General features: G+C 43.8%; 1 protein-coding gene across 9 annotated transcripts in view; it reads right to left on the minus strand.

The window, feature by feature from the left end:
• LOC139552663 (sarcolemmal membrane-associated protein-like) overlaps positions 1-18,780 on the minus strand; it is a 115,356-nt gene that overhangs the window by 83,206 nt on the left and 13,370 nt on the right. For 8 of the 9 annotated variants that reach the window (XM_071364668.1, XM_071364650.1, XM_071364620.1 and 5 more), the window contains exons 3-4: positions 14,403-14,475; positions 2,750-2,786 (exon numbers count right to left, since the gene is read on the minus strand). In XM_071364668.1, the coding sequence (XP_071220769.1) occupies positions 2,750-2,786; positions 14,403-14,475 (110 nt within the window). Of the gene's footprint in view, positions 1-2,749; positions 2,787-3,248; positions 3,348-14,402; positions 14,476-18,780 lie in introns of those variants that run through there. The other variant, XM_071364677.1, reaches the window with a different exon arrangement.

The raw sequence follows: 18,780 nt of genomic DNA on the forward strand, positions 1-18,780 counted from the left end.
GTATGAATGCGTCTGTGTCTATGTGTTGCTTCACAGTCCCCGCTGTTCCATAAGGTGTATGTATATATATATATATATATATATATATATTTTTTTTTTTAATATAATCTGATTCTACTGTTTGCATCAGTCACCTGATGTGGAATAGAGTTCCATGTAGTCATGGCTCTATGTAGCACTGTGCGTCTGCCATAGTCTGTTCTGGACTTGGGGACTGTGAAGAGACCTCTGGTGGCATGTCTTTTGGGGTATGCATGGGTGTCTGAGCTGTGTGCTAGTCATTTCAACAGACAGCTCTGTGCTTTCAACAAATCAAAACCTCTCACAAATACAAGTAGTGATGAAGTCAATCTCTCCTCCACTTTGAGCCAGGAGAGATCGACATGCATATTAATGTTTGCTCTCTGGGTACATCCAAGGGCCAGCCGTGCTACCCTGTTCTGAGCCAATTGCAATTTTCCTAAAGTTCCTCTTTGTAGCACCTGACCACACGACTGAACATTAGACCAGGTGCAACAAAAATAGGGTCTGTAGATCCTGCCTTGTTGATAGTGCTGTTAAGAAGGTAGAGCAGCGCTTTATTATGGACAGACTTCTCCCCATCTTAGCTACTGTTGTATCAATATGTTTTGACCATGACAATTTACAATCCAGGGTTACTCCAAGCAGTTTAAATCACCTCAACTTGCTCAATTTCCACAAGATTTAGTTGAGGTTTAGGGTTTAGTGAATTATTTATCACTAATTTATTCACTGCCAGCCATTCTGAAACTAACTGCAGCTCTTTGTTAAGTGTTGCAGTCATTTTATTTGCTGTAGTAGCTGACGTGTATAGTGTTGAGTCATCCACATACATAGACACGCTTTCCTCAAAGCCAGTGGCATGTCATTAGTAAAAATTAAGGGGCCTAGACAGCTGCCCTGGGGAATTCCTGATTCTACCTGGATTATGTTGCTATATTGTATTTACTTCGCCACCATGGCCTATTTTTGCCTTTACATCCCTTATCTCACCTCATTTGCTCACATTGTATATAGACTTATTTTTCTGCTGTATTATTGACTATATGTTTGTTTTACTCCATGTGTAACTCTGTGTTGTTGTATGTGTCGAACTGCTTTGCTTTATCTTGGCCAGGTCGCAATTGTAAAAGAGAACTTGTTCTCAACTGGCCTACCTGGTTAAATAAAGGTGAAATAAAAAAAATAAAAAAATGTTGGAGCGGCTTCCATTAAAGAACACCCTCTGTGTTCTGTTAGACAGGTAACTCTTTATCCACATTATAGCAGGGGGTGTAAAGCCATAACACTTACGTCCTTCCAATAGCAGTCTATGACCGACAATGTCAAAAGCCGCACTGAAATCTTACAAGACAGCCCCCACAACCATTTTATCAACAATCTCTCTCAGCCAATCAGTCATTTGTTTAAGTGCTGTGCTTATTGAGTGTCCTTTCCCTATAAGCGTGCTAAAAATGTCTGTTGTCAATTTGTGGTAGAACAGCATCTGTGGTAGAACAGTCGGAAGCAGCCTTGTGATGTCCTGTACTCGTGCTCCTGGGTAGCTCAGTGTTTTTGCCTTGGGAAGCGAGATGTTTTACACCATAGAGCTGTCTATGATGACAGCTGGTGATGTTGAACAAAGCAAAGTAAACACAGCTCCTGCAGCGCTGGAAACGTTCAATAGCGTCCTCCATTTGAGACCTCCGATCCAGCTAGGCTAGCTGGGCTTTCACGTCTCTCCATCGTTCAATAGTGACCTCCATTTGAGACCTCCGATCCAGCTAGGCTAGCTGGGCTTTCGTGTCTCTCCATCGTTCAATAGTGACCTCCATTTGAGACCTCCGAGCCAGCTAGGCTAGCTGGGCTTTCGTGTCTCTCCATCATTCAATAGTGACCTCCATTTGAGACCTCCGAGCCAGCTAGGATAGCTGGGCTTTCGTGTCTCTCCATCGTTCAATAGTGACCTCCATTTGAGACCTCCGATCCAGCTAGGCTAGCTGGGCTTTCGTGTCTCTCCATCATTCAATAGTGACCTCCATTTGAGACCTCCGAGCCAGCTAGGATAGCTGGGCTTTCGTGTCTCTCCATCGTTCAATAGTGACCTCCATTTGAGACCTCCGATCCAGCTAGGCTAGCTGGGCTTTCGTGTCTCTCCATCGTTCAATAGTGACCTCCATTTGAGACCTCCGATCCAGCTAGGCTAGCTGGGCTTTCGTGTCTCTCCATCATTCAATAGTGACCTCCATTTGAGACCTCCGAGCCAGCTAGGATAGCTGGGCTTTCGTGTCTCTCCATCGTTCAATAGTGACCTCCATTTGAGACCTCCGATCCAGCTAGGCTAGCTGGGCTTTCGTGTCTCTCCATCATTCAATAGTGACCTCCATTTGAGACCTCCGAGCCAGCTAGGCTAGCTGGGCTTTCGTGTCTCTCCCCCTATGTGGAAACTAGCAGGAACCCAGGACAGACAGTAACGCTCACAGCAATTTAGCCCAACAGAGCCGTAGTATCCAAAATAAAAGTATTTACATTTACATTTACATTTAAGTCATTTAGCAGACGCTCTTATCCAGAGCGACTGTCAGATTTAAACAGAGGTCTGTAGTTCAGGTTTCAGCGTTTCAACAACAACAAAGATACGTCTGATGACGTGCAGACAAGGTGTGATGCACATCTCACACACACACACACACACACACCTGCCACCAGACGGACAGGCAGACGGACATGGACAGACGAATCCGCCTACCTTATCAACAGGAAGTGGTAAAGGTGCTTGGATGACACTGTGGAGAGGACAGAGATCAGAGTTCAGAAGGAGGATAAAGCTCATTCAACAGTTTATAACATACAACAGTAATTCAACATTTAACATAAGAGTCTGTGTCTGAATGGCTATTCAACACTGAACTAAAATATTAAAAACGCAACAAGTGTTGGTCCCATGTTTCATGAGCAGAAATAAAAAGATCCCAGAAATGCACAAAAAGGGTATTTCTCTTAAATTTAGTGCATACATTTTACATCCCTGTTAGTGAGCATTTCTCCTTTGCAAAAATAATCCATCCATCTGATTGGTCTGGCATATGAAGAAAGTGATGATCATTACACAGGTGAACCTTGTGCTGCGGACAATAAAAGGCCACTCAAATTTGCAGTTGTCACAGAAGTCTCAAATTTAGGGAACATGCAATTGGCATGCTGACTGCAGGAATGTCCACCAGAGCATTGAATGTTCATTTCTCTACCATAAGCTGCCTCAATTGTCGTTTTTGAGAATTTGGCAGTACGTCCAACCGGCCTCACAACCGCAGACCACGCCAGACCAGAACCTCCACATCCGGCCTTATCACCTGTGGGATCAAATCAAATCTTCAAATCAAATTTTGGTCACATGCGCCGAATACAACAGGTGTAGACCTTACTGTGAAACGCTTACTTACAAGCCCTTAACCAACAATGCAATTCACGAAATAGTTTAAAAAATATTGATTAGATATACTAAAATAAAAAAATTGCCAAAAGTAACAAAATTACATAATCACGAGTCCACAGTTGAAGTCAGAAGTTTACATACACATAGGTTGGAGTCATTAAAACTTGTTTTTCAATCACTTCACAAATTTCTTGTTAACAAACTAGTTTTGGCAAGTCAGTTAGGACATCTACTTTGTGCATGACATAAGTAATTTTTCCAGCAATTGTTTACAGATTATTTCACGGTATCGCAATTCCAGTGGTTCACAAGTTTACATACACTAAGTTGACTGTGCCTTTAAACAGCTTGGAAAATTACAGAAAATGATGTCATGGCTTTAGAAGCTTCTGATAGGCTAACTGACATAATTTGAGTCAATTGGAGGTGTACCTGTGGATGTATTTCAAAGCCTACCTTCAAACTCAGTGCCTCTTTGCTTGACATCATGGGAAAATCAGCCAAGATATCAGAAACTAAATTGCAGATAAGTCTGGTTCATCATTGGGAGCAATTTCCAAACGTCTGAAGGTACCACGTTCATCTGTACAAACAATAGTACGCAAGTATAAACACCATGGGACCACGCAGCCATCATACCGCTCAGGAAGGAGACGCGTTCTGTCTCCTAGAGATGAACGTACTTTGGTGCGAAAAGCGCAAATCAATCCCAGAACAACAGCAAAGGACCTTGTGAAGATGCTGGAGGAAACAGGTACAAAAGTATCTACATCCACAGTAAAACGAGTCCTATACCGACATAACCTGAAAGGCCGCTCAGCAAGGAAGAAGCCACTGCTCCAAAACCGACATAAAAAAGCCAGACTACAGTTTGCAACTGCACATGGGGACAAAGACCGTACTTTTTGGAGAAATTTCCTCTGGTCTGATGAAACAAAAATATTACTGTTTGGCCATAATGACCATCGTTATGTTTGGAGGAAAAAGGGGGATGCTTGCAAGCCAAAGAACACCATCTCAACCGTGAAGCATGGGGGTGGCAGCATCATGTTGTGGGGGTGCTTTGCTGCAGGAGGGACTGGTGCAAAATAGATGGCATCATGAGGCAGGAAAATAAATGTACATATTGAAGCAACATCATTCAGGAAGTTAAAGCTTGGATGCAAATGGGTCTTCCAAATGACAATGACCCCAAGCATACTTCCAAAGTTGTGCCAAACTAGCTTAATTAAGGACAACAAAGTCAAGGTATTGGCGTGGCTATCCCAAAGCCCTGACCTCAATCTTATAGAAAATGTGTGGGCAGAACTGAAAAAGCGTGTGTGATCAAGGAGCCCTACAAACCTGACTCAGTTACACCAGCTCTGTCAGGAGGAATGGGCCAAAATTCACCCAACTTATTGTGGGAAGCTTGTGGAAGGCTACACGAAACATTTGACCCAAGTTAAACAATTTGAAGGCAATGCTACCAAATACTAATTGGAGTGTATGTACACTTCTGACCCACTGGGAATGTGATGAAAGAAATAAATCATTCTCTCTACTATTATTCTGATATTTCACATTCTTAAAATAAAGTGGTGATCCTAACTGACCAAAGACAGGAAACTTTTACTAGGATTAAATGTCAGGAATTGTGAAAAACTGAGTTTAAATGTATTTGGCTGAGGTGTATGTAAACTTCCGACTTCAACTGTATATACAGGGGGTTCCGGTACAGAGTCAATGTGCGGGGTACAAGTTAGTCGAGGGAATTTGTTAAGTGACGTGTGATGCATAGATAATAAATAATAAACACAGGTAGCAAAACAGCTCTGGTCCTCTATCCATTCATTATAAACAGCGAGTAGCAGCAGTGTAAAAACAAATGTAAATAGGTGGCCATTTAATGAATTGTTTGACAGTCTTATGGCTTGGGGGTATACGCTGTTAAGGAGCCTTTTGGTCCTAGACTTGGCGCTCTGGTACCGCTTGCCATGCGGTAGCAGAGAAAACATTGTATGACTTGGGTGACTGGAGTCTCCGACAATTTTATGGACCTTCCTCTGACACCGCCTGGCATAGTTGTCCCGGATGTCAAGAAGCTTGGCCCCAGTGATGTACTGGGCCGTACACACTACCCTCTGTAGTGCCTTGCAGTCGGAGCCCGAGCAGTTGCAGTACCAGGCAGTGATGCAAGCAGTCAGGATGCTCTCGATGGTGCAGCTGAAGAACTTTGAGGATCTGGGGACCCATGCCAAATCCTGTGGGGGAATAGGTTTTGTTGTGCCCTCTTCACAACTGTCTTGGTGTGTTTGGACAATGATAGTTTGTTGGTGATATGGACACCAAGGAACTTGAAACTCTCGACCCGCTCCACTTCAGCCCAGTCGATGTTAATAGGGGCCTGTTCGGCCCTCAATTTGCAGAGTGAGGTGTTCAGTCCCAGGGTCCTTAGCGGAGTGATGAGCTTTGTGGGTACTGTGGTGTTGAATGCTGAGCTGTAGTCAATTAACAGCATGCTCACGTAGTTGTTCCTTTTGTCCAGGTCGGAAAGGGCAGTGCGGAGTGCGATTGAGATTGCGTAATCTGTGGATCTGTTGGGGTGGTATGCGAATTGGAGTGGGTTCAGGGTTTCCGGCATGATGGTGTTGATGTGGGCCATGACCTGGCCTTTCAAAGCACTTCATGACGTGAGTGCTACAGGGCAGAAATTATTTTGGCAGGTTACCTTCTTGCGCACAGGGACCACGGTGGTCTGTTTGAAACACGTACACTACCGGCCAAAGGCTTTAGAACACCTACTCATTCAAGGCTTTTTCTTTATTTTTACTGTTTCCACATTGAAGATTAATAGTGAAGACATCAAAACTATTAAATAACACATATGGAATCATGTAACCAAAAAAGTGTAAAACAAATCAAAATATATTTTATATTTGAGATTCTTCAAACAGCCACCCTTTACATTCTCTCAACCAGCTTCGCCAGGAATTCCAACAGTCTTGAAGGAGTTCCCACATATGCTGAGAACTTGTTGGCTGCTTTTCCTTCACTCTGCAGTCCGACTCATCCCAAACCATCTCAAGCTGGTTGAGGTGGGGGATTGTGGAGATCAGGTCATCTGATGCAGCACTCCATCACGCTCCTTCTTAGTAAAAATAGCCCTTACACAGCCTGGAGCGGTGTTGGGTCATTGTCCTGTTGAAAAACAAATGACAGTCCCACTAAGCCCAAACCGGATGGCGTATCGCTGGAGAATGTTGTGGTAGCCATGCTGGTTAAGTGTGCCTTGAATTCAAAATAAATGACTGACAGAGTCACAGCAAAGCACCTCCACACCATAACACCTTCTCCTCCATGCTTCACAGTGGGAAATACATTCTGATATCCGTTCACCCACACCGAGTCTCACAAAGATGAAAATCATCAATTTGGACTCCAGACCAAAAGGACAAATTTCCACCGGTCTAATGTCCATCGCTCGCATTTCTTGGTCCAAGCAAGTCTCTTCTTATTGCTGTCCTTTAGTAGTGGTTTCTTTGCAGCAATTCGACCATGAAGGCCTGATTCACGCAGTCTCCTCTGAAACAGTTGATGTCTGTTACATGAACTCTGTGAAGCACTCATTTGGGCTGCAATTTCTGAAGCTGGTAACTCTATTGAACTTATCCTCTGCAGCAGAGGTAACTATGGGTCTTCCTTTCCTGTGGGAGACAGTTTCATGAGACAGTTTCATCATAGCGCGGTTTATGCGACTGCACTTGAATAAACTTTCAAAGTTCTTGAAATGTTCTGTATTGACTGACCTTCACGTCTTAAAGTTATGTTATCTTTATTTAACTAGGCAAGACAGTTAAGCCAGCCAGCCAGCCAGGCCTCTTACTGCTGCCAGCCAGCCAGTTAAGAACAAATTCTTATTTTCAATGATGGCCTAGGAACAGTGGGTTAACTGCCTTCTTCAGGGGCAGAAAGACAGATTTTTACATTGTCAGCTCGGGGATTCGATCTTGCAACCGTTCGGTTACTAGTCCAATGCTCTAACCACTAGGCTACCTGCCGCCCAAATGTCTTTACTCTTCACTTATTTGAACTGTTCTTGCCATATTATTTACCAAATAGGGCTATCTTCTGTATACTCCCACCCCCCTACCTTGTCACAACTGATTGAGCCAAAGAAATGAGGAAAGAAATTCCACAAATTAACTTTTAAGGCACACCTGTTAATTGAAATGCATACCAGATGACTACGTCATGAAGCTGGTTGAGAGAATGCCAAGAGTGTGCAAAGCTGTCACCAAGGCAAAGGGTGGCTATTTGAAGAATCTCAAATATAATTGTTACTTCTTTTGGTTACTACAAGGTTCCATATGTGTTATTAATAGTTTTGATGTCTTCACTATTATACAATGTTGAAAAGAGTAAGAATAAAGAAAAACACTTGAATGAGGTGTTCTAAAACTTTTGACCGATAGTGCTGGTATTACAGATTCAGTCAGGGAGAGGTTGAAAAGGTCAGCGCAGACACTTGCCAGTTGGTCCGTGCATGCTTTGAGTACACATCCTGGTATTCCGTCTGTCCCCGGTGGCTTTGTGAACATTGCCCGGTTAAAAGGTCTTGCTCATGTAAGGATCACAGTCATCCGGAACAGCTGGTGCTCTCATGTATGCTTCAGTGTTGCTTGCCTCGAAGCAAGCATAAAAAAATAGCATTTAGCTCATCTGGTAGGCTCGCGTTATTGGGCAGCTAGCGGGTTTGTTTCCCTTTGCAGTTGGTAATATTTTTCAAGCCCTGCCACATCTGATGAGCATTAGAGCCGGTGTAGTAGGATTCAGTCTTAGTCCTGTATTGACGCATCACCAGTTTGATGGTTCGTCTGAGGGCATAGCGCGATTTCTTACACACGTCCGGATTAGTGTCCCGCTCGTAGAAAGCAGCAGCTCTAGCCTTTAGCGCAGCGCGGACGTTGCCTGTAATCCATGGCTTCTGGTTGGGAAATGTACGTACGGTCACTGTGGGGACGACAACGTCAATGCACTTATTGATGAAGCCGGTGACTGAGGTGGTATACTCCTCAATGCCATTGGCTGAATCCCAGAACATATTCCAGTCTGTGCTAGCAAAACAGTCCTGTAGCGTAGCATCCACGTCATCTAACCACTTACTGCTTTAGCTTTTGCTTGTAAGCAGGAATCAGGAGGATAGAATTATGGTCATATTTGCCAAACGGAGGGCGAGGGAGAGCTTTGTATGCGTCTCTGTGTGTGGAGTAAAGGTGGTCGAGTTTTTTTCCCCTCTGGTTGCACAAGCTGGCAGAAATTAGGTAAAAGGGATTTAAGTTTTCCTGCATTAAAGTCCCCGGCCACTAGGAGCTCCACTTCTGGATGAGCATTTTCTTGTTTGCTTATGGCCTTATACAGCACGTTGCGTGCAGTCTTAGTGCCAGCATCGGTTTGTGGTGGTACATAGATGGTTCCGAATAATATAGATGAAAACTCTCTTGGTAGATAGCGTGGTCTACAACTTATCATGAGGTATTCTACCTAAGGCGAGCAATACCTCGAGACTTCCATAGATAATCTTTAACAGACATCACGCACCAGCAGTTAGACAAAGACCCCCCCCCCCCCCGTCTTACCAGACGTAGCTGCTCTGTCCTGCCAATGCACGGAGAAGCTAGCCAGCTTCTGTTCTCTATATTATCTGTGTCGTTCAGCCACGTATCGGTCAAACATATTACAGGTAATGTCCCGTTGCTAAGATAGTCATAAATCGTAGATAGTCCAGTTTGTTTTCCAATGATTGCACGTTGGCCAATAATATGGAGGGTAGTGGTGGTTTACCTACTTGTCGGCGAGTAAAGGCACCCCGCCCTCCTCGCCCTTTTCCTCCGTCTTTTCTTCATGCTGATGACGGGGATTTGGCCCTTGTCTTGACCAAGCAGTATATTCTACACGTCGGACTCATTGAAGAAAACTATGTCCAGTTCAAGGTGAGTTCTGATGTCCAGAAGTTATTTTTGGTCATAAGAGACGGTAGCAGCAACATTATGTACAAAATAAGTTACAGACCACGTGAAAAAAAAATAAAAAAAATAGCATAGTTGGTTAGGAGCCCGTAAAACTGCAGCCATCCCATCTGGCGCCATCATTAAATAATCATCTGAGGAGTGTTTGTCTGTAATAAAGCCCTTTTGTGGGGAAAGACTCATTCTGACTGGCTGGGCCTGGCATCTTATTTCAACTCATGAAACATGGGACCAACACCAACATTTTTGTTCAGTATATACGTCTACACTGTATTTCTGACCAATTTGACGTTATTTAAAAAATGGACAGAAACTGTGCTTTTCTATCAAAAACCTGGACATTTCTAAGTGATCCCAAACTTTTGAACGGGTGTGTGTGTGTGTAATATACACACACATATATAGAAGAAAACTCCCCTCTCGGACAATCAGTGGTACGGCTGATTAGTTGTCCTAAGTCAAATATCTAGAAAAGGGAATTTAGGTGAGACCATCCTACTACTCTCAACACCAATGGGAACCGTCAACACGGCTGGCTAGCTATCTTCCAAGGAGCATCTTCCAGAGTGAACAACAGTAGAAGACAGGAAAGACCCCTTCAGGACAATCAGAGCCATACAAGCGTGCAGCTGAAAGGCCAACAACCTTCCTAAGGGCTGTTTCCGACAGAGATAAACACAGAACGAAGGCATTCACACGTAACGTTAAATACATTCATGATTACTTACTTCAAAACGGGTGATGTTTCGTGTGCAAAGTATACGATTACTGTGAGAATAGTTTCTAAAAATGTATCAACGATAAGTCTCTCAGTCTCGTTGTGTAACAAGCCGCCATATGTTGTGTCAGTCCGCTAGTGACCTTTTTCTCATGTAGTGTTATTTTTATTCTGTGTTATTATTTATTTTGTATATTCTGCTTTCTTTATTGCAGTTAAGACTCTTCTACATGATTGACAGTTTTGGCAGGCCTGATAGCAACAACAGTGTGGCTCTTTCTTTGTTTTACCTCGGCCAGTCTGGATTCCTCTTGGATGGCTTCTAGTTGGCAGAATATGGTTTTTACAGACACTTCTTGTTGATGTGATGAAGCAGAGGTAAATTTCCTGAGATTCCATAGGAAATAGTTAAATATTTGTGGTGCCCATTTCACTTAACTGACCACATAGACAATACTAATATACTGTAACTGTCCACCAATAATGGATGGCTAAAGTAGAAAGAGATAGTTTAATAGTTTTTACCACCATAACTTGGTAATCTGGGGCAAATTAATGACTTTTCTAATTAGTTCAATACATTGTTGATTTCCTACTAAGTTGGTTTAATTCCGTTTCATTGTCTGTTTATTCAGAGATTCCGTCCGCATTCTCCACAACAGATTTCATAGGGCCCTACACTCCCTGAGGGTTAAAAATAGTGTTGTATGACCCAATGGAGGGAGGGAGAGGGATAGGCCTCTTACTGCTGCCAAGCCAGCCAGGCCTCTTACTGCTGCCAGCCAGCCAGGCCTCTTACTGCTGCCAGCCAGCCAGGCCTCTTACTGCTGCCAGCCAGCCAGGCCTCTTACTGCTGCCAGCCAGCCAGGCCTCTTACTGCTGCCAGCCAGCCAGGCCTCTTACTGCTGCCAGCCAGCCAGGCCTCTTACTGCTGCCAGCCAGCCAGGCCTCTTACTGCTGCCAGCCAGCCAGGCCTCTTACTGCTGCCAGCCAGCCAGGCCTCTTACTGCTGCCAGCCAGCCAGGCCTCTTACTGCTGCCAGCCAGCCAGGCCTCTTACTGCTGCCAGCCAGCCAGGCCTCTTACTGCTGCCAGCCAGCCAGGCCTCTTACTGCTGCCAGCCAGCCAGGCCTCTTACTGCTGCCAGCCAGCCAGGCCTCTTACTGCTGCCAGCCAGCCAGGCCTCTTACTGCTGCCAGCCAGACAACCAGCCAGTCAGTCAGCCAGACAACCAGCCAGCCAGCCAACGGTTTTCCTGAGGCTCATGTCATAAAGGTCTTTATAGATTCCGGTCCTGCATGGGTGTTATTACTCTCTACTCTATAACCCGCTGCTGAAGGATGTCTGAAGCATGGTCTGAGTGGCTGGCCTGTTTCCATGTGGTTACAGTTGGCAAAAATCAGACCTCTGCTGTGATGGAGCCAAGCGAAACAGAGCGAGGAGAGAGAGAGTGAGGGAAAGCAGGAGAGAGGGGGAGAGGGTGAGTGAGAAAGGGGGGGGGGGGTCTGGTCTGCCAAGGGAAACATTCTGTGGGCAAGTAATGTGTCCCATAACCACACACACCTTGTAAAAGACAAGCAAACAAACACACAACCTTAAACAGTCTACTGTACTACAGATGGGATCTAAGAGGAGTGGAGACCTCATCCAGTCTACTGTACTACAGATGGGCTCTAAGAGGAGACCTCATCCAGTCTACTGTACTACAGATGGGCTCTAAGAGGAGACCTCATCCAGTCTACTGTACTACAGATGGGCTCTAAGAGGAGAGGAGACCTCATCCAGTCTACTGTACTACAGATGGGCTGCAAGAGGAGAGGAGACCTCATCCAGTCTACTGTACTACAGATGGGCTGCAAGAGGAGAGGAGACCTCATCCAGTCTACTGTACTACAGATGGGCTCTAAGAGGAGACCTCATCCAGTCTACTGTACTACAGATGGGCTGCAAGAGGAGAGGAGACCTCATCCAGTCTACTGTACTACAGATGGGCTGCAAGAGGAGAGGAGACCTCATCCAGTCTACTGTACTACAGATGGGCTCTAAGAGGAGACCTCATCCAGTCTACTGTACTACAGATGGGCTCTAAGAGGAGACCTCATCCAGTCTACTGTACTACAGATGGGCTCTAAGAGGAGACCTCATCCAGTCTACTGTACTACAGATGGGCTCTAAGAGGAGACCTCATCCAGTCTACTGTACTACAGATGGGCTCTAAGAGGAGACCTCATCCAGTCTACTGTACTACAGATGGGCTCTAAGAGGAGACCTCATCCAGTCTACTGTACTACAGATGGGCTCTAAGAGGAGACCTCATCCAGTCTACTGTACTACAGATGGGCTCTAAGAGGAGACCTCATCCAGTCTACTGTACTACAGATGGGCTCTAAGAGGAGACCTCATCCAGTCTACTGTACTACAGATGGGCTCTAAGAGGAGACCTCATCCAGTCTACTGTACTACAGATGGGCTCTAAGAGGAGACCTCATCCAGTCTACTGTACTACAGATGGGCTCTAAGAGGAGACCTCATCCAGTCTACTGTACTACAGATGGGCTCTAAGAGGAGACCTCATCCAGTCTACTGTACTACAGATGGGCTCTAAGAGGAGACCTCCATCCAGTCTACTGTACTACAGATGGGCTCTAAGAGGAGACCTCATCCAGTCTACTGTACTACAGATGGGCTCTAAGAGGAGACCTCATCCAGTCTACTGTACTACAGATGGGCTCTAAGAGGAGACCTCATCCAGTCTACTGTACTACAGATGGGCTCTAAGAGGAGAAGAGACTTCATCCAGTCTACTGTACTACAGATGGGCTATAAGAGGAGACCTCTCCGAACACATTGACAAGCTGCAGAGTAAAGAAAAGCAGAAGCTTGACGGGCTATAGATGGGCTATAAGTGGAGACCTCATCCAGTCTACTACTACTAAGAGGAGAGGAGACTATCCAGTGTAATTCAAATTGTTGCCAGTAGCACAGTTGCAGTCACCAATCCTCCGGACAATGTAAAAACAGTTAACAAGCTCTGCTTGAGCGAGTAAAATGGTCAGAGTGAGTTGTTGCCTCATTTGTCTGGAAGTAGCTAGCAAACGTTAGCCAGTTAGCTTGGGTGCCGTTAGGTCAGAACGCTCGGATCAACCCTACTCCTCGGCCAGAGCTCAGAGAGCAAAACGCTCAGAGTTTACGAACACCCAGAGTGCACTCTGAGCACACACTGGCACTCCAGAATGAACACACCCGTAGTATAAACCAGCCTTTAGTCTTGAAATCTTTGGTCGTTTAGCCTCACATGTGAATCCTTAAAGAGATGGGTGGGGCAAAAGCTTAAGAGGGTGTGAACGATGCTGAATGGGTGTAGACAAAGAAGCTCTCCAGTAGGTACCAAAACATTCAACGGCCATTTTCTCAAAAGTGGGGTTACAAGTTTATCAACTATCAAGGCAGAATTTCTTTCCCCATTGTTCCTTAACTGCAGTGTACGATACCATTTTCTTGCTCCGAGTCTCTACTTTTATCCAATGTAAAAAATACAATTTCAAATTATGCTACATAATCGAGCCAGTCATCACAATTGGCAGTTATTTTTTTATACATGTAATCCAGCTTGTCATGTTAAATTGGCAGTTTCTTCCCCCATGTAACTCAGTTTGGGTCATGTTTAATTTAAATGTTTCTCCATGTAACTCAGTTTGTGTCATATTAATTTAGATGTTTCTCCATGTAATTCAGTTTGGGTCATGTTTAATTTAAATGTTTCTCCATGTAACTCAGTTTGTGTCATATTAATTTAGATGTTTCTCCATGTAATTCAGTTTGTGTCATGTTAATTTAGATGTTTCTCCATGTAATTCAGTTTGTGTCATATTATTTTAGAAGGTTTTTCCCCATTTAACTCTGTAATTGATCTGTTTTGTTTCATGTAATTCGGTTAATTTCATGTTCATTTGACTTTTTCCGAAACAAAGAAAGAACTTAGCAGACAACCACAACAGGTAAATTATGAAAAATTGGTCTGTCAGAGATGGTGCAAATTATCAAATGTATTAGGTTACGAAATATGACTTTCTGGATATAAATGTTACATGTTACAGAAAGACCCCACTGAACTATTCAGTACATGGAGAATCATATTTGACGGTGTAAAATGTATTTTACATCTGGGCAGAATGGGCAGACACCGGGCATTATACAGTCTGTTTTCCTCACTAGTATTCCCAACGTAACTAAGTACTTACTCTGATCGTCGTCGAGCCTCCATGCCATCCGGTAGAAACAGCTTGATTGTAGACACTATGCAGCCATGGGTGACTGCAACACACCCACAGAAGACGCGTTATTAATCACCCTCATGTCACGACCCATTCCTACATTCAGAAAGTATTCTGATCCCTTGACTTGGTCCACATTTTGTTGCGTTACAGCCTTATTCTAAAATTGATTATATTGTTATTTTCTCATCAATCTATACAATACTCCATAATGACAAAGTAAAAACAGGTAATTAGAAATGTTTGCAGATATTTTTTTTTATATATATTTTAAAAAATATATATATATAAAAAAAAATATATATATATATATATATATATAAAAAAATATCTGCAAACATTTCTAATTACCTGTTTTTACTTTGTCATTATGGAGTATTGTATAGATTGATGAGAAAATAACAATATAATCAATTTGATTTTAGATTTTTATTGAATGTGACTTGTGGATGCCTTGTTCATCTTGCCTTGTCAGAAAAAAAATATTTAAAAGAAAATATGTAAGTGTAAACAAAATTAAAAAACAGGGCAAAACAAGCTCACATTAGTCTCTGACAAGGCAAGATGAACAAGGCATCCACAAGTCACATTCAATAAAAATCAATTGGCACATCATTAACCTTGACCAAGAACCAAGAAAATTGTAGACCACAAGTCTGGTTCATCCTTGGGAGCAATTTCCAAATGCCTGAAGGTACCACTTTCATCTGTACAAACAATAGTACGTAAGTATAAACACCATGATTCACGCAGCCGTCATACTGCTCAAGAAAGAGACGGGTTCTGTCTCCTAGAGATGAACGTACTTTGATGGGAAAAATGCAAATCAATCCCAGAACAACAGCAAAGGACCTTGTGAAGATGCTGGAGGAAACAGGTACAAAAGTATCTACATTCACAGTAAAACAAGTCCTATAATCGACATAACCTGAAAGGCCGCTCAGCAAGGAAGAAGCCACTGCTCCAAAACCACCATAAAAAAAACCTGACAACGGTTTACAACTGCACATGGGGACAAAGATCGTACTTTTAGGAGAAATGTCCTCTAGTCTGATAAAACAAAAATAGAACCGTTTGGCAATAATGACCATCGTTATGTTTGGAATGAAAAGGGGGGGACTTGCAAGCCGAAGAACACCATCCCAACCGTGAAGCACGGGGGTGGCAGCATCATGTTGTGGGGGTGCTTTTCTGCAAGAGGGACTGGTGCACTTCACAAAATAGATGGCATCATGAGGCAGGAAAATTATGTGGATCTATTTATGCAACATCTCAAGACATCAGTCAGGAAGTTAAAGCTTGGTCACAAATGGGTCTTCCAAATGGACAATGAACCCAAGCATACTTCCAAAGTTGTGGCAAAATGGCTTAATAAGGACAACAAAATCAAGGTATTGGAGTGGCCATCACAACGCCCTGACCTCAATCCCATAGATAATTTGTGGGCAGAACTGAAAAAGCGTGTGCGAGCAAGGAGGCCTACAAACCTGACTCAGTTACACCAGCTCTGTCAGGAGGAATGTGCCAAAATTCACCCAATTTATTGTGGGAAGCTTGTGGAAGGCTACCCGAAATGTTTGACCCAAGTTCAACAATTTAAAGGCAATGCTACCAAATATGACTTGTGTATGTAGACTTCTGACCCACTGGGAATGTGATGAAAGAAATAAAAGCTGAAATAAATCATTCTCTACTATTATTCTGACATTTCACATTCTTAAAATAAAGTGGTGATTCTAACTAAAACAGGGAATATTTACTAGGATTAAATGTCAGGAATTGTCAAAAACTGAGTTTAAATGTATTTAGCTAAGGTGTATGTAAACTTCCGACTTCAACTGTATACATGTTGTGTTTTGCTAATTTATTCATAGTGGAGAAACAACCACACTGATGCAGACTTCACTCGTCAGTTACCAAGAAGCTGTGATGAAATAGTGTAGGCTTGGGCAATATACTGTTTAAACCATACACCGGGGTATTTCAAAATTGACAATACCGTTTAAAAAAAAATACATTTGAGGCAGTGTGCATGCTACAGAACTGCTTATAACTACGAAGTGTTACTATAAGAAAGCTAAGACGTGTCAAATTATATCCAGCTAAGGGCTCCTGCTATGCATGTGGTTTGCTAACTTGCTAGCTAAATGGCTAGATATTAATGTCAAGCTTCTTGGTCACAGCAGAGACATTCAACCCCCTCCTGGATCAAGATCCCCGTTGCCAAAATAGCATCCCTTGTGTGCACATTCGGTAATATCGTATACCCCGGAATGGTCCAGAAACAGTATGGAAATCTGGATAGCACCAAAAACCTAATATAGTGTAGTTGAGTTGCTAAGAAGCTATTGTTGCATCATGAAGAAAGAAGCCATTTCATAAGTTCTCGTTTCAACAGAGCTGCAATCAGACACTACTGCAGTCTGTCAACTCTCCAAAACACTCCTCTCCTCAGAGAGCACGCGTGTACACACACACCCTGGACTCCCTGCCAAGATGCTTACATCATGGCCTAACCGTGCATTTTAAAATGGCCAGCAGCATAACACACACCAAAAAAAGTGTTAAATCAAAATGTATTTTATATTTTATATTCTTCAAAGTAGCCATCCTTTGCATTTGACAGCTTTGCACACACTTGGCATTCTCTCAACCAGCTTCACCTGGAATGCTTTTCCAACAGTCTTGAAGGAGTTCTCACATATGCTGAGAACTTGTTGGCTGCTTTTCCTTCACTCTGCAGTCCAACTCATCCCAAACCATCTCAAGTAAGTTGAGGTCAGGGGATTGTGGAGGCTGGTAACTAATGAACTTATCCTCTGCAGAGGTAACTCTGGGTCTTCCTTTCCTGTAGCGGTCCTCATGAAAGCCAGTTTCATCATAGCGCTTGATGGTTTTTGTGACTGCACTTGAAGAAATGTTCATTATGATCATTACTTTAAAGACATGAAGGTCAGTCAATCCAAAAAAGTTCACGAACTGAACGTTTCTTTAAGTGCAGTCACAAAAACCAAGCACTATGATGAAACTGGCTCTCATTTCTCTTCGCTTATTTGAGCTGTTCTTGCCATAATATGAACACCAGCCAAGACTTACTGGGGCTGAAAGACTGACCTGAATGTGTGTGTGTGGGGGGGGGAGGGCTCCGGTCCAGACATCTAAACATTCTAGTGGGCTCCGGTCCAGACATCTAAACATTCTAGTGGGCTCCGGTCCAGACATCTAAACATTCTAGTGGGCTCCGGTCCAGACATCTAAACATTCTAGTGGGCTCCGGTCCAGACATCTAAACATTCTAGTGGGCTCCGGTCCAGACATCTAAACATTCTAGTGGGCTCCGGTCCAGACATCTAAACATTCTAGTGGGCTCCCGTCCAGACATCTAAACATTCTAGTGGGCTCCGGTCCAGACATCTAAACATTCTAGTGGGCTCCGGTCCAGACATCTAAACATTCTAGTGGGCTCCGGTCCAGACATCTAAACATTCTAGTGGGCTCCGGTCCAGACATCTAAACATTCTAGTGGGCTCCGGTCCAGACATCTAAACATTCTAGTGGGCTCCGGTCCAGACATCTAAACATTCTAGTGGGCTCCGGTCCAGACATCTAAACATTCTAGTGGGCTCCGGTCCAGACATCTAAACATTCTAGTGGGCTCCGGTCCAGACATCTAAACATTCTAGTGGGCTCCGGTCCAGACATCTAAACATTCTAGTGGGCTCCCGTCCAGACATCTAAACATTCTAGTGGGCTCCGGTCCAGACATCTAAACATTCTAGTGGGCTCCGGTCCAGACATCTAAACATTCTAGTGGGCTCCGGTCCAGACATCTAAACATTCTAGTGGGCTCCGGTCCAGACATCTAAACATTCTAGTGGGCTCCGGTCCAGACATCTAAACATTCTAGTGGGCTCCGGTCCAGACATCTAAACATTCTAGTGGGCTCCGGTCCAGACATCTAAACAGTCTAGTGGGCTCCGGTCCAGACATCTAAACATTCTAGTGGGCTCCGGTCCAGACATCTAAACATTCTAGTGGGCTCCGGTCCAGACATCTAAACATTCTAGTGGGCTCCGGTCCAGACATCTAAACATTCTAGTGGGCTCCAGTCCAGACATCTAAACATTCTAGTGGGCTCCGGTCCAGACATCTAAACATTCTAGTGGGCTCCCGTCCAGACATCTAAACATTCTAGTGGACTCCGGTCCAGACATCTAAACATTCTAGTGGGCTCCGGTCCAGACATCTAAACATTCTAGTGGGCTCCGGTCCAGACATCTAAACATTCTAGTGGGCTCCCGTCCAGACATCTAAACATTCTAGTGGGCTCCCGTCCAGACATCTA

Source organism: Salvelinus alpinus, chromosome 2, assembly GCF_045679555.1.
Source record: "Salvelinus alpinus chromosome 2, SLU_Salpinus.1, whole genome shotgun sequence".
In the NCBI taxonomy this organism is placed as follows: domain Eukaryota; kingdom Metazoa; phylum Chordata; class Actinopteri; order Salmoniformes; family Salmonidae; genus Salvelinus; species Salvelinus alpinus.